At 38.4% G+C, this 15,304-nt stretch overlaps 2 protein-coding genes across 2 annotated transcripts; both read left to right on the plus strand.

Moving 5' to 3' along the window:
• Positions 1-1,125: 1,125 nt before the first annotated feature.
• On the plus strand, positions 1,126-4,285 carry LOC129094709 (potassium voltage-gated channel subfamily V member 2-like). Its single transcript, XM_054602971.1, has 2 exons — positions 1,126-2,370; positions 3,998-4,285. Exons 1-2 carry the CDS (start codon positions 1,126-1,128, stop codon positions 4,283-4,285), a joined length of 1,533 nt encoding a protein of 510 aa, XP_054458946.1.
• A 4,076-nt stretch (positions 4,286-8,361) lies between these two features.
• LOC129094357 (N-acetyllactosaminide beta-1,3-N-acetylglucosaminyltransferase 3-like) lies at positions 8,362-14,644 on the plus strand. Its single transcript, XM_054602492.1, has 2 exons — positions 8,362-8,453; positions 11,182-14,644. The coding sequence occupies exon 2, from the start codon at positions 11,192-11,194 to the stop codon at positions 12,350-12,352; it is 1,161 nt and encodes a 386-aa protein (XP_054458467.1). The 5' UTR covers positions 8,362-8,453; positions 11,182-11,191; the 3' UTR covers positions 12,353-14,644.
• The last annotated feature ends 660 nt before the right edge of the window (positions 14,645-15,304 follow it).

The raw sequence follows: 15,304 nt of genomic DNA on the forward strand, positions 1-15,304 counted from the left end.
TGACCCGGAATCTTCTGATAATAATCAATATCCCATGTAAGAGAGTCAATCAGGGCATAGTGCTAGTCAAGTCTAATAAACCTACTTGATTTAAAAGTGCTGGTAGCAATGGATAGCAAAGTCAGTTGGTCAGTCGGTCCAACTATTGGATAGATTGCCATGAAACTTGGAACATGTGCGATCATGGTGCCCAGAGGAAGAATCCTACGAACTTTGGTGATTCTCAGACTTTTCTTGTACATTTTATCTAGTCCATTTCTTTGGTTAATGTTCAAATACATGAGCAACCAATGACATCCCCATCAGTCTCAGCACGACTTGTGTTTAGTGTTAATTAGCAAATATATATCATGTTAGCATTAAGTTAACACTTTATATTAGAAACATTATAACACACAATTGATATTGAAAGCTTACAGGCCAGCCTGTCCTTCATACCTGTAGAATAACACTGTTTATAGATTGAAAATTGCTTGAAAACAATCTGCTGTAGGTTAATAAATATATATATATATATATATATATATATACACTCACACTTCCCCTTTAACAAGACTAAAAGTATTCCTTTAAAATAATTTCTTATAACGAGTAAAGACTTATGAGAGTAGTTTGAGGAAATTAACGAGGACAAGAATGGAAAAATATTTCATTTAAAAAGAGCAATAAGAAGAACATCAACTCAACCTCAGTTGGCCCTTGGTCTTGACGCTTCAAAATCCTTAAATCAACTTTGTTTCCTAATCCCGCCCTCCTCCTATATTTACAACTTCTTAAGTAGACTTGGAAGGGCACCAGTGAAATAAACAGATTAAATCCTTTGCTGCTTGTCCTTGATCTCCCAATCTGTTGAATCAAATGCACATGTGTTGTCTGTACAGTAACAGTCAGAGAAGCGAATCTCCTCCTGACTATGTGGACTACATTCTCAGCCACAACTGAGCCAGAAAAAACAGGAAGAGCTGCTATTCACTGGGATATCAGTTCCTGCAGGACCAAACACGAGGTGCCGAGATGCTGAGATACCAAATGTTGCTATAATTACTTTCTTGGAGTGTTTCCTGTTATGCTTTTTTTCCCTCTTTGTTCTGTGCCATTGGCTTCCTGCCTTGAATGACCGTCACCATGGCTTCAGAGACGGCTACACTGCAGAGATGTTTGCAAAACCGTCGCTCGACCATCAACTGTCTATCAAAGGGTGTAGAGGACAACCAAACATTCCCATTTTCTCAGGAGAAAACAGTTAAAGCATGGACATCTCTGGAGATTCTGGACATTCCTGACATCAAAGCAGACGAGAGACCCAAACAACCACAGAGCATCAGTGTTAATGTCGGAGGGAAAGTGTTTCATATCCCCAAACAGTGTGCCGCTAACTATCCTAACACCCGAATAGGCTCATTGGCCCTCTGCAGGGACAGAGCGAAACTCCTCACACTGTGTGACGATTACTCTGTACGTAAGGACGAGTTCTTCTTTGACCGTGACCCTGCCTTCTTCCACCACATCTGCCATTTCTACACAAGCGGAGTGCTGTGGGTCATACGGGAAATGTGCCCCATCCACTTCGAGGAAGAGATTGCATACTGGGGCTTGAGCCTGAAGTACACCCAGCGCTGCTGCTGGATGATGTTGGAGGAGAAGCTGGATGAGGTGAAAGACTACCTGAAGGTGGAGAGGGAGCTGATGGCAGAGCTAGAGGTAAAGTATGACGAAGAGTGTTTCAAGGACATGGTCTTTGGGAATATGCGCAAGACCCTGTGGGACCTTGTGGAGAATCCGTACTCTTCAACCCTTGCGAAGGCTTTCACGATTCTCTCAAACCTTTTTGTGCTCTTCTCCATCGTCGCAATGAGTCTAAACACCGTTGAGGAACTTAAAGTGTATCAAATCAACGGTAAAACCCACATGGAATGGGTAGAGATCATCACCATTGTGTTCTTCACCTTTGAATATTTAATTCGTCTTGTCACCACTCCTGACGTGACAATGTTTTTGAAATGTGGACTCAACTTCGTGGACATGGTGGCAGTCGTACCTTATTTCATCCAGATCATCTTTGAGGTCTTCACTGACACTGAGAATGCGAATGCACAGGACCTCACGGCCATGGCCCGGGTCAGCAAGCTCAGCCACGTTCTCAAAGTTCTCAAGCTGCTGCGGATTTTTCGGATCTTGAAGCTGGCTCGACACTCCACTGGAATGAGAGCGTTTGGGTTCACCCTGCGGCAGTGTTACCAGCAGGCCTCTTGCATTCTTCTCTTCATTGCCATGGGAATCTTCACTTTCTCTGCTCTCCTTCATTCAGCAGAGAGGGGAACTGAGGGATCTCCTATCAGCAGTATCCCATATGCCTGGTGGTGGGCTGCAGTGAGTATAGCTGGAAAATCTCTTATTTCTCATTCTAGCTGCAAATTATATTTGGTTGAAAAACAAACCTGTAGGCTCTTTCAAAGAAAATGAATGTTTTCACTTTATGAAGATTGAATCCACTTGCTTTTATGAATGGACAGGAACAAAACTCTCAGATGCCGTATTATTTATGTGCTTGAACTAACATGGAAATGCTCTATTTTCTCAATAGCATCTGAAGATAAACCTTACACCTAAAAAATACAGTTTACGTTACTATTGATGTTGTTAGCTAACTGTGCTTTAAAAAAACTATGCTCTAAATATTGCCCTGACAAAAACATGGTGTTATCCTCAGAACTGGTCCTTGTAGTATCGGTGTAGCTGTGTGTTTCCAACTAATACAATTGACAGTGTGAGTGGGAAGCCAGAGAGGGATAAAGGTCTACGTGTATGCAATTTCTTCTTGGGTTCATTTTGACATGTTTTATTAATAAATACGTACCTAACTTGACTTAAAATAATTGAATAGTTTTTTCCACCCATAATGCTTATAATAGAGGTTGTATTTTTGTAGGCCAACCAAGGATGTTAGCATGGCACTTGTATCTTGACAATTAATCTATTTTGGATTATTGCAGAAAATAACATCTGCGGAATATACAAATGTACGATAGTTACACGTTTTTTTAACCATGTTATCCCCACAAATAATCACCACAAGAGGGGCATTTACTGACACATGTTAAGTCATAGAACAAAACATTCAAATCTTTTAAACTTGTGTTAACCACAGACCTTACAGGCATCTAGCCAAAACCCATAAACAAAACCATTGACTTTGAAATGAGGGAACTGGAAGTGCAAAAATGCCAACTAATCTCCGGGTTTTATGATTCATTCCTTCACCAGTCTTTAAATTCCAACTTTATTTTCTGTTTATCCGACACCTTTACTGTCAGACCTGGTGTGTTGGTTATTCTGCTCTATACAAGTAGTTTTTACTGTTTAACACTTTACTTTAACCCCTCCTTGTCACCAGCGTGGTACAATTTATCAACAGGGCAAAATCAAGACTATAGAAGTAGCATGAAAATGTAATCACTGAGACCCCTTTTCTTGCTCTGTGGTGAAGAAGTAAAAACATTAGACGCAATGATTATTATATTTCAAACCAGTTGGCTGATCTCTTACAGGCTGCTTACTAATAAGTCTCAAATAAAGAATTCAGCCGGGACAACAAAAAACAAGCCCATGTCTTGTCCATTTGAACCTTTAGATAGGAATGGTAGCCTGATTGTACAGAATGCAGTCTTAGAAAGTTCTCAGCTTTGAATGTTTCATATAGCAACAGCAGCTGTTGTGTGCCGTTAACATTGGCTTGCTTTGCATAAACTTCCCCTAATTGATGAAATCCTAATAGTTTTGCCTGTTTAGCAGCATTTTAACTATAAAGTATTTCTAGAGATAAGAAATGTTCTCATCAGTTGGTGGAGCTTCTGTTGTTGTGCCACTGGGGCCCTGTATTAAACTAATTGAATTCACTTTAATCTCATTGTTATAATTATTATGAAGAATCATGATATAGTCAAGAAACTGTTAATGAAACTTGAATAACATGGGTCTGTTTTCTTTTCTCTCTTAGGTCAGCATCTCCACTGTGGGCTACGGGGATGTGGTACCTGTGACTATTTTGGGCCGCATTGTGGCCTTTGGCTGCATCTCTTTTGGTATCATCCTAAATGGTATGCCGATCTCTTTCCTCTTTAACAAGTTCTCTGATTACTACGCTAAGCTAAAAGCAGAGGAGTACAACATTAAGTCAGTGGAGAAGCGCTTTCAGCTAAAGAAGCGCCTCCAACGCAGAATGCAAATGTGTTTTCATTACTCGGAAGAAGACAATACAGACAGCCGCTGTGACTGCCACCGTTGATTGAAACTTAACCTTATCATTTATTGGGGTGTGATGTTTGGAAACATGTTGCTTGGAAAAACATGAAACCTCTCAAGTTTACCATTCATGACAATGTGATATGTACAGCTGAATCTAAAAAAGTTAAAAGAGGATGTAGGTGAGAAAGAAGACAGGAGCATAAGTTGAGGGTTACTTTGCAAAGTTTTCACAGATGCAGTGTCGCTTCAGTCCATTGCATTGTAAACAGATAGCTGCGAACCACGGAAACATGATGATTTTAAGCAATTGTATTTGCAGTTTCTAATCAAATAACTTATGATAGCATTAAAAGAAAGTTAGGGGTCTGTACAGGGCCTTAAGTTTTTAATACATAATCAAGTTGCACATAAGTTGCATCCACATTGACTCTTTACTTGACTTGAACTTAGAGCTTGCAAATGTAAACAATGAGTGCCTGTAAATGAATAGACTCCCCACTGAAGTGAATGATTCAAGTGTTGAAGTCTTTAAACTGTAAAACGCTGTGTATGGTGTATCAGGTGATATATATACATTGTTTTTTCCTATTGATGTCATGTATGTTAAGTGATCACAATAAAAGCAGACTGATGACTTGCATTAAATCACTGGAGGGTATTGAACTGAAAACACAACTGTCAGTGTGTGAATACTTGTAGACTGGAAAATCAGCAGTACAGATACCAACAGACAAAAGGTTTCCCAATATAGTAATTAAAATTATACAAAGTCAATACTTTACGGCTTGACAGTGAAAAACATTCTGGTTAAAAACACCACTGTTATAACACCACTTTTAATTGTTGTCATGTTTGCGGTTGGAAACACCCGGGTTGAGGTTTACGCTGTAAATTGGAAGAGCCTATATAACAAAAAAAGAAAAGAATACATTTTCTATGGCCTAGCAAACAGCTTTGCATTACAGCATATTCAATGGAAAATGGTATTGAGGAAATGTTCTCACTATTTATTCTGATTGTAAGAGTTTAACATATAACCCTATACTAAAAATAGTTAAAGCAAAAGTTCCAAATTTTGGGAAATATGCTTATTTGCTTTCTAGCGCATAGTTAGATGAGAAGATCGATATCAATCTTATATCTATCCAGTGATTATGAAGTTACAGCAACGAGCTATCCTAGCCAGTTAGCTTCTTATTGGATCCTGTCTTTGTGCTAAGCTAACCAGCTGCTGGCAGGTATGAGGTAGGTATCCTCTCATTTTCGCCACAAAATGAAACGCGTTTTCCTTAAATGTTGAACTTTTGCTTTGATAATATATTAGGTAGGCTAGTAAACCTACAACATAATATATGTTTTAGCCACGTGGGGGACAGCTCAACAAGCTGTAAACACAAAAAACTCTTATTCTAACAACCAGCCGACACAAGCAAAAATAGCATTCTTTTAAAGTCTTTAGTCTAATAATCTCCCTCCTCTTTGTTTTTGGTGGAAATATCTGCTGCTAAATGAGAAATCTACCAATGTCTGTTGTATTTCCGTCTTTGTGAGTTTAGCCAACACAGCTGCCAGTATCTAAAAATGCTGCTTATGAGAGCATGGAGCTTAAATTAAAACGGTAAAGTAAGGGGTGATAAAACCAAAACTATGAGCAAGAAGACACTCAATTAATGTCTTTGGACAGAAGAACTCTGTCAATATCAAGTATTGAATATTCAAACTAGTCAGAGTGGATGCATCAGCGAGCTAGACCAGAGTCTCACAGGGCGTGAGAGCAGAAAAAGAGGTAGCTGGGCCAACGGCTGTGGAGCAGACTGACAGGCACACAGGTAGAAACACAGATAAACAAGGTTCAGTTAATTAAAAAGTAAAATAGAGTTTAGCTGCAGCATTATCCCATGGCGGAACTACCTGCCGAAGACTGGACTGTAGAGCAAAGGGTAAATATACCTCATGAACTTGATGAGTTGGATTACTCTAAGGTTTGCACGTTGCTTAGCAGCAGGATTGGGTAAGAGTGCCACTCCCAGACAACCAAAAACCAACAGAAAACACTAAGGAAGGGGAAAGAAGAGAAACACAAGGAATGACGCAGAAGCACAGCTGGGACCATGATACCAAGCTGGAGTTGTCATGTGACATTATGAAGCAGAGTTACGCAGCTGCACCGGACCAGGATCCACCTACATGTGGAACTATGTAGGTGTGTGTTTTTGACTTTTATTGTTGACTTTAGCATCAATATTTTTTTAAGCAATTTCCTGTTTTATTAAGTAAATAGGGCTAGCACTGTCGCCTCACAGCAAGAGGGGCCTGGGTTCAATTCCCGGGCTGGACAACCTTCTGTGAGGAGTTTGCATGTTCTCCCCATGTCAGCGTGGGTTCTCTCCGGGTTCTCCGGCTTCCTCCCACAGTCTAAAGACATGCAGCTTAGGTTAATTGAAGACTCTAAATTGCCCGTAGGTGTGGATGTGAGTGTGAATGGTTGTTTGTCTCTATATGTCAGCCCTGCGACAGACTGGCGACCTGTCCAGGGTGTACCCTGCCTTCGCCCATTGACAGCTGGGATCGGCTCCAGCACCTGCGACCCTTAAATGGATAAGCAGGTTACGGAAAATGGATGGATGGATGGATTAAGTAAATAATGACTTATGATACGATGATTAATATCGGATCATTAAATAAGTTACTGATAGCAGTGTGATTATTCGTAATAAGAATGAGCCATTATCGCTACTGTATAATGAAAATTCATTCAGATCCGGCCGTTAAGGCTGTGGCAGAATTTGTCTTTTTTTCCCCCACGTATTCTTCTTTTTGTCAAAATCTGGTGCCTACATTACCCCAAATGCAACTTGTTCGCCAACAGTTTGGATATTCCAGTGTGTCATGCTAGTAGCTGCTAATGTAGCCTCAAGTATAGATGGTGAACTCTCTTCTTATAAGTCAACACTTTTTTTTTAAACTTGTAGTCAAAACATCAAATGACCCCTTGTGTCCTACGGAAACATCAGCTTTCACTATTATAATTTCAATTATTTTATCACAGCTTTGATCATTATTTTGGGTTTGTAAAAAATCTAAAGGATCCAATCAGCTGATCTTCACTGTAAATATTAACAGAATACTAAACCTCAATCTAAAGTCAAGAGTCAGATCATCTTCACTAGTTCATCAATGATACCATGAATAGTACATAAACAATGACCTTAAAACCAAGAAGCCAAGTCTCTTTGTATAGCTCCAATAAAATACAGTGCACTGTTTCAAGCAGCTTTATGTGCCCACCACATAAATTGTTCCAGACCTAGATCATCCTCTCGGGAAGTCAAACCACAGTCCATTTGTCACAATTTGGCTCTGAGCCTTGTCGCCGCCCTGCTCGGCTCATTCCCTGCTGTCCTCAAAACATGCTTGATATTTATGTATCGCTGTGTCAATGTAGACTTTGACATTTCCGCGCTTTATAACACATTAAATCTTAGTGTTTCTGAGGTTTATCTCTATTTTATAACAGTGAAATACAGTTCAAAGAAAGTAAAGCTTTTCTTGTTTAGTTTTGCTTTCTTGCTCTTGTGTACACTCTGCCTACAAAAATAATCAGCAGCTGGATAAATACTGAAAATAAATGCTTGTATACAGTCTACAAGCTACTGGGCCTTTCCAATATCTAGCTATGCATAGACCTGAGTGCAGAATGAACTATTATGCCAATTGTCTGATGTAGGGGCAGTTGCTGTGTTAACAGTTTTAAAAATATATATCTTACGTGCTTGTTAGCAACTGTAAAAAAAATAAAAAAATAAAAAAATTAAGTAAAAGTAGGCAGTGTGAATAGCATAAAGTTAGATGGATAGATAGATAGATAGATAGATAGATAGATAGATAGATAGATAGATAGATAGATAGATGAGATGGATAGATAGATAGGATAGATAGATAGATGGATGGAGATGGATGGATAGATAGATAGATAGATAGATAGATAGATAGATAGATAGATAGATAGATAGATAGATAGATAGATAGATAGATAGATAGATAAATAAATAAATAAATAGATAGAGTATGTGACGCTCTCCTTCGGGTCGACTGACGCAGCAGAAGAAGGCACCGCCCAACAGGCTGACAGCAGAGATATGCTGCTGCACTGCTGCACACTGGATTTATCAACAGTCACTGGAGCTACAGAGCTATTTCCTTTAACGGTAAGCAGCCTAAACTTTGTTTAATATACAAAGCAACTTCATGTTTGTCTGATGCTGTTTGTCCACGTTATAACGGTACCCACTTCTCCGAGGAATTAAAAGACTGGAGTGAGTTTCCGTTTTCAGGTAATGGGAAATATTTTCAATAGCCTAACAGTAAACAGTAGATCCATTTTTATTATCATCTTATTATAATAGGCCTCCTTTATTGGCTTCAAGCACCTGTCAGATCAACGATCAGGTCGGAAAAACAAAGCCTTAAACAGAAAAGAAAAGTATTTTAAATATGTTTCGTTTTGAAACAACTTCCACTTTAGTTGTTTTCTCACGGTTCAATCTTACTGCGCTCAAACCAGCCGCACCTCAGGTTTGCCTGCTCAAACTAGCCGCCGCTGTATTCGGAGTGTGCGATCGCTCCAATACTAACGGTAATGCAATGGAATATATATCAGCCTTTTTCTCAAACTTTGTTGTTGAACTTCCATAAGTAGTTTATGACTCTTATATATTCTGAATAAGCACTTCCTAAACTATATGCACAAATACTATGAAGTACTTTTACTGTGTACTTTCTGAGTAATCTAAGGTCAAAGTATCCTACAGTGACCAATATTCAGCATTTTCAGAAATATACGACAGATCTTCAGCCTTTTTATGTTCCATTTCCTGAGCAGATTACCAAGAACCGAAAGTGAAATCAAATAATCACCATCTCACAGGAATTCACACTTAAGCTTGTCTTCCCAAAAACAACAAGTGAAGTCAAAGTAGGCTGAACAAAGTAACATTCTTTTTTTTAATTTAATAATATTTGAGTTCAGGACTAAAAATGTACTTAAAATATTTTTTCAAAAAATATCTGTAGAAAAATAAGAACTTAAAGTGGCAATCATTATGCAGCTGAATTTCCCCTAGCAGTGTTGGCTGTATTATTATTTGTTATAAAATAAATATTGTTATAATTACTAATGCATTAACATGTAAGCAGCATTATAATGTTGTAGCTGGTCAAGAGGGAGCTCATTTTAAGTGTCTTTTGGTGGGTATTAGGGAAAGTCTATTTGTTCCTCACTTTCAATATAGAGATTGCATGGCAACTTAGCAGGAAGCCAGGAAATGAGCTGAATCAAGATGTCTGACTGTTAACATTGTAGTATACAATAAAAAAAAAGCACTCGAGGCACTCCCAGCTCTATTATCAACCTAGATGCGGTAGATGTGAAGGTTTCATGCAGTTGGTCCGTTGTGTGATTTTCTGCAGGAACTCCTCTTGTTTAGTAACATGGAGAGGCGAGTGTCAAGTCTAGGTGTGGTGTTAATGTGTGGTTGGGCCCTTCACAGTTTTTTTCACATTTCACTGTATGAGTATTTAGTTTCGTCATCATTTATAAGTAACATATTCCACCCATTTTAGCAGACATGACAGCATTTGATGTGTTTCCACCTCATGTACTGTAACAGTACAGCATGTGAGGATTCTGCAGGCAGATGCCAAGCCACCTCATGTCTGCTCCCAGGCTCAGTCTGCTCCCTCCTGTTGGTCTCTGCTTGTTATTCAGAGCAGTAAGATGAAATGCGTTTTAATAAAAGATGAAAAAAGTTTTAATTTATGTGCATTCACCCTCTCTCATATTTTAAGAAATATTCAAACTGTAAAAATGTTGTCTCATTAGTCCAGAAGAACTTATTTTAGCCATCAATGTTCTAACTTTTTCTGTTTTTGGCACAGGAAGGTCTCTACCTCTGACTCTGTTTTTTGTTTTGATGCATTGTTTTTCAGAGAGGCAAGTGTCAAAATGTGCTTTTCAATTGACCTTTAAGGGGCATATTCATATTGTAGATATAAAATGAAGTATAACTCTACATTCTATATTTCTTGCCTCCGACTCAGAAAAAATCTTGTGGATTAATTTAAAACCACCATCAAACTCTCTGTTGCATCTCCAGTAAATCATTTGTTGGTTTAAATGCTGCTCCAAAACCTTCTGCAGAATGAGCAGGATGTGCATTGCTTATTTAAGAGCCTGGTTGCACCATATTGACTTAAGAAAGAACAACTGATTAACAAACTGTAGTGTGTGCCAACTTTGATTTAAATTTTTAAACTGATGCTTTCTAAAGTCATCTTTGGATTTGGATGTTTGAGTTGGAGAAGATCAGGTACACTAAAAGTGGCACGACGGCTGCTTCATTAGACAAATGATGGCTGCACTGTCTCATTAGGTTTCCACTAGTTACCCCATCACAACAAATATTATGCCCATACACTCAGCATTAGCTACCAATAAATAAAACCAGTGCTGAGAGGAATCTTTTATTAGGATATATGAAAGGCTATTTCATATAATTCGAAGTGTTGTTCAAGGTTTACTTAAACTGCTTTGATGCTTCATCATTTTATCCCATTCTGACTAATTTGTGAACAAATTGCCTACTTGTACACTAAGCAGGAACCAAGCAACATGTGTCTGTTTGTGTAGTTAATCTGTCAAATGAAAGTGGGTGAGTTTATCGTAATATTATATGTTTCTTCACTAGCTGCTTGTTTACCTTTCACTGATCAGGTAGTGTTAAAATCTATGAAACTGTGGCTTACCACATTTATTTCTGGTAAATTGATAGTGTGTTAATTTACCTCAGAAATTATTAACTAACTAGGCTTATTAGTTGTTTTATGTCATACTGAGATGTTTTGATAAGAAAACTGTGCTTTGTTTTGTCACTGCAGAGTTTCAAGGATGAGACAGATCAGGGCAAAACTTGTCTTGCTGGTGGGAGTTCTTGGTCTGTTGGTCCTCCATCTCTGTAAAGACTTTATTGACCACAAACACATCTACTTTAATCTAGATGTGAGAGACAATGAGGACCAAATAAAGCAACCCACAACAAGGAGCTCCGATGTGTACTCCTGGCCAAAATGTCCAAGAAATACATCTGCTGACAACATCACAGGCTTCAGCTCTCTTCCTGGTGATATAAAAGACTTTCTCTATTATCAACACTGTCGCCATTTCCCCATGCTGCTGGACCTTCCTGACAAATGTGGGGGAGTTGATAAATCTGCAGAAGTCTTCCTCCTGCTCGTCATTAAAAGTTCTCCTTTGAACTACGAGCGCCGAGAGGTGCTGCGTAAAACCTGGGCTAAAGAGAGGTTACATAATGGTGTGTGGATCCGAAGAATCTTCATCACAGGAACGATGGATACTGGATTTGAGAAAGAGAGACTAAACAAACTACTTGAGCTGGAGCAACGAGAGTATAATGACATCCTCCAGTGGGACTTTAATGAAAGATTCTACAACCTCACCTTGAAGCAGATAATCTTCCTGGAATGGATGGAAAGAAACTGTCCTAACGCTCGCTTCCTGTTTAATGGTGATGATGACGTATTTGCCAACACAAACAATATGGTTATTTATCTCCAAGGCCTCAAAGACAATGACGGAGGCAAGCACCTCTTTACTGGACATCTGATCCAGAATGTGGGGCCCATTAGATCATCATCAAGCAAGTATTTTATCCCAGTTCAGGTACAGGAATCAAACTCATATCCCCCCTACTGTGGTGGTGGGGGCTTCCTCCTGTCTGGCTATACAGCTTTGGTCATATACAATATGTCCAAGTCCATAACTCTACTCCCCATTGATGATGTTTACATGGGGATGTGTCTGGCTAAAGCAGGACTAAGTCCTTCTTCTCATATGGGTGTGAAGACATCAGGACTTCACATTCCCTCAAGCAAACTAGATCAATACAATCCTTGCTTTTATAAAGAAGTTTTACTGGTACACAGATTCCTTCCAGCTCACTTGTACCTTATGTGGCACAGAATACATGATCCCAATCTGAAATGTGGTCCCTCCAAGAAAATGCTTCAGCAGCATAAAACTGTAACTTAAAGGTGGTGACAGAGCATGTTGACACTTTGATTCCTGCACCAGCTCTTAGGTTGTGAGTACAGGCATGACCTTTATCATTCCATCATGAGAAAAGGTTTGAACTATTTTTCTACCGTGGTTCAGCTGCAGGCTTGGGCATGTTCAAATGGAACTGTTTTAATTCTCAATGTCATCACTGCGGGGGAGCAGTCAGCCTGACTTAAATGAGTCTGCAGTGGGTAGTGGAGTTTTCACATCCTGTGTTGGTGAGAGACTTTCACTGCAATCAAAAATGGGTTTTGCAAAACTTGCTTCATATCAGGCTTCATTGTTGGCTACATCTGAGCTGACAAATACATAGCACTGACAAATGATTACCAGTTCTTATTTATGGCTGATATGTTGGGACATTAATTTCTAAATGTTACACCTTTATTTATCAGTTTGTCTAATGCTTATTACTGTGAAGATACCATACACAAACAGTTGTTCACTGCCAGAAACAGGGTTGATGAGAGCCATGAGATGAAACCATATATTAAGTTTGCAGTCTGCAAAATGTAAACAACACACAAAACAACAACCATCAGGCCTCTCTCACTTTACATGGGGTAATTTCACATTCAATGAAAATTATTGATTAATGTAGCTTTAAGCTGTTGGTGAAACCAAACTATGCACAAATGTTCATCATAACATCTGTACATCTGTACATCTTGAAAATCTCAACCAAAGCTACAGACATTAACATGTCTAGCTAACTATCTTACCAATGTGACAGCCGCTCTGCTTGGTTCGCCCTGCTGTTGCTCTGTTGCTTCCGTCTCCAGGGTTGCAGAGCTATCAGAGGTTAATCAGCGCCCTGTGCACTGATATAGAAACAACACCCACCTCTAGTACTTTCAAATACTCCTTATTTTTATAAACAATGTGATGGAATAATCTTTACAAGGGGTCTCTTGTAAGAATTATTATGCAAAATTGCTGTATGCTTTTAGAACTTTGGGAGTTGATTAAAAGTGGATTTCCATGTCTTTTTTTTAACAGTAGTCTGTTGATTAAATACAGAAATATCGAAATCAAATTTATATTTATTCTGCTAAGAATGTGTTATACTGCATATTGTGATATTTTTTTATTATTAATGGATTTAAGATGAATATGTGTACTGCATATATCAAACATGTATATATAAAAAAAAGAAAGTTATGTTGTTGTCCATAATGTGTTTTCAGACCTTTTCCAGAGCACACCTGAGGTGTATATATGTATATACACATATATGCGATAGCCAGTGTTCAGCTGTATACATTCCAACACCATTAAGTGAGTTTTTGCAAGTGAACTCAAATTAAAGAAAATGAATGTGCAGCACCAGGTACATGGGACCTCTTTGCATAATACTAGCCTGTATGAAATTCCCGTTTGAGAACATGAAAAGAGACTTACTGACTACCTGAGAACTTTTTCTCTTCTCAATGAAACAACCACAAACTCACAGTAACCGAAGGAGTGTTTCTTTGCTACCTGAGATGTGGGCAGGAGTTCAAAGGCTGGGATGTGTGTATAGATACTGAGTGAGATCAGAGTTCACGAACTTCCATTTGAGTTAACTATTAATATTGTAGAATGGAAAACCATTAGGTTATTACCGAACTAGGCTGTGCTTTATCAAAACAAGTGCACTCTGATAAACCCTCTCATAATAGTCTTGTGTGTCAAGGAACAAACAAATGTTATGTGTGGGCGGTGAATGGTTACACTATATTCCATCATTTAAGGTTTGTGTGAGTGCCTCCTTCTAATGACAACATGAGAGGAATATTATCTAAAGGCTCAATCAAATGTGGTTCCTATTTTTAAGAAAGCAATATGTTGTGTGGCTTGCAGCTGAAAGAACACAGTATTGTTATTTGTTCTGTTAGAGATTTTTTGCAAATGTTTTATATAAAGTGAAGATCATGTGACTAGAGCTAAATACAGCGTGAGGTTGAAAGCACCTGCTGAAATGGACAAATTTAGGGAATTGATGTGCCACTATTTTTTCAGATTGATGAATGTGAGATCTTCCTCTTAAGGAAATAGTGGACGTATCTTTAAATGGACATATTGGAGGTATAACCAGATGAAACCTGTAATAGCTTGTGTCCTGCTATTGTTTCCTTGTAGTCAGGTCAATCTGTTAACCTCTTACTGCTTTTCTATATTGTTGGATTTGATAGATATTACACTGTGTCTCTGGAATTTGTATTTTCCTCTAGACAAGGATTTTGCACACCGGTCAGATAGTGAAGTGACATTCCAATAAAAAAAGAATTATTTTTGGATACAGTGAATTTACAGCAAAGTGGTAGGGTTGTATATAAATAAGACTGTGGTTTCAAAGGGGAATATGGAACTGTGGTGTCCTCTTGTATCTTTATCTATATATAGATATATATTGTATATTGTAAATGTGTTACTACAGTTAAGATAATATAAGATAAGATAATCCTTTATTAGTCCCGCAGCGGGGAAATTTGCAGGATCACAGCAGGATAGGGTAAAGTGCACACAAGAGATATAGTAAAAGAAAGACAAGATAAAATAAAAATGAAATAAAAAGCAAGTATTATAAATAAGCAATAAAAAACAGTAAAAAGATCAACAATAACTGAAATATTATATTTGCAGACAGAAAAAACTATTATAGCTATAATTGCACAGTCTAAATTACTAAACAATACTCCAAAAGGTAGTTCACGTGCAGAAGGATCACATCTGCCATGGTATAGTGGTTAAGACAGCAGTCTCTCTCCCAGGCGGCCTGGGTTTGAATCTCATTATGAAGTGTTGTTCATTTATCATTCTCTGGAGGGTGAGTTTTTTTAAATGTGAAACGTTGACCAATCACAACAGAGCAGGCTAGCTGACCAATCAGGTCTGACTTTGGAAAGAGGAGCAAGCTCTACAACGGAACATTTCACAGAGAGG

The sequence above is a fragment of the Anoplopoma fimbria genome, chromosome 8, assembly GCF_027596085.1.
Source record: "Anoplopoma fimbria isolate UVic2021 breed Golden Eagle Sablefish chromosome 8, Afim_UVic_2022, whole genome shotgun sequence".
Classification (NCBI taxonomy): domain Eukaryota; kingdom Metazoa; phylum Chordata; class Actinopteri; order Perciformes; family Anoplopomatidae; genus Anoplopoma; species Anoplopoma fimbria.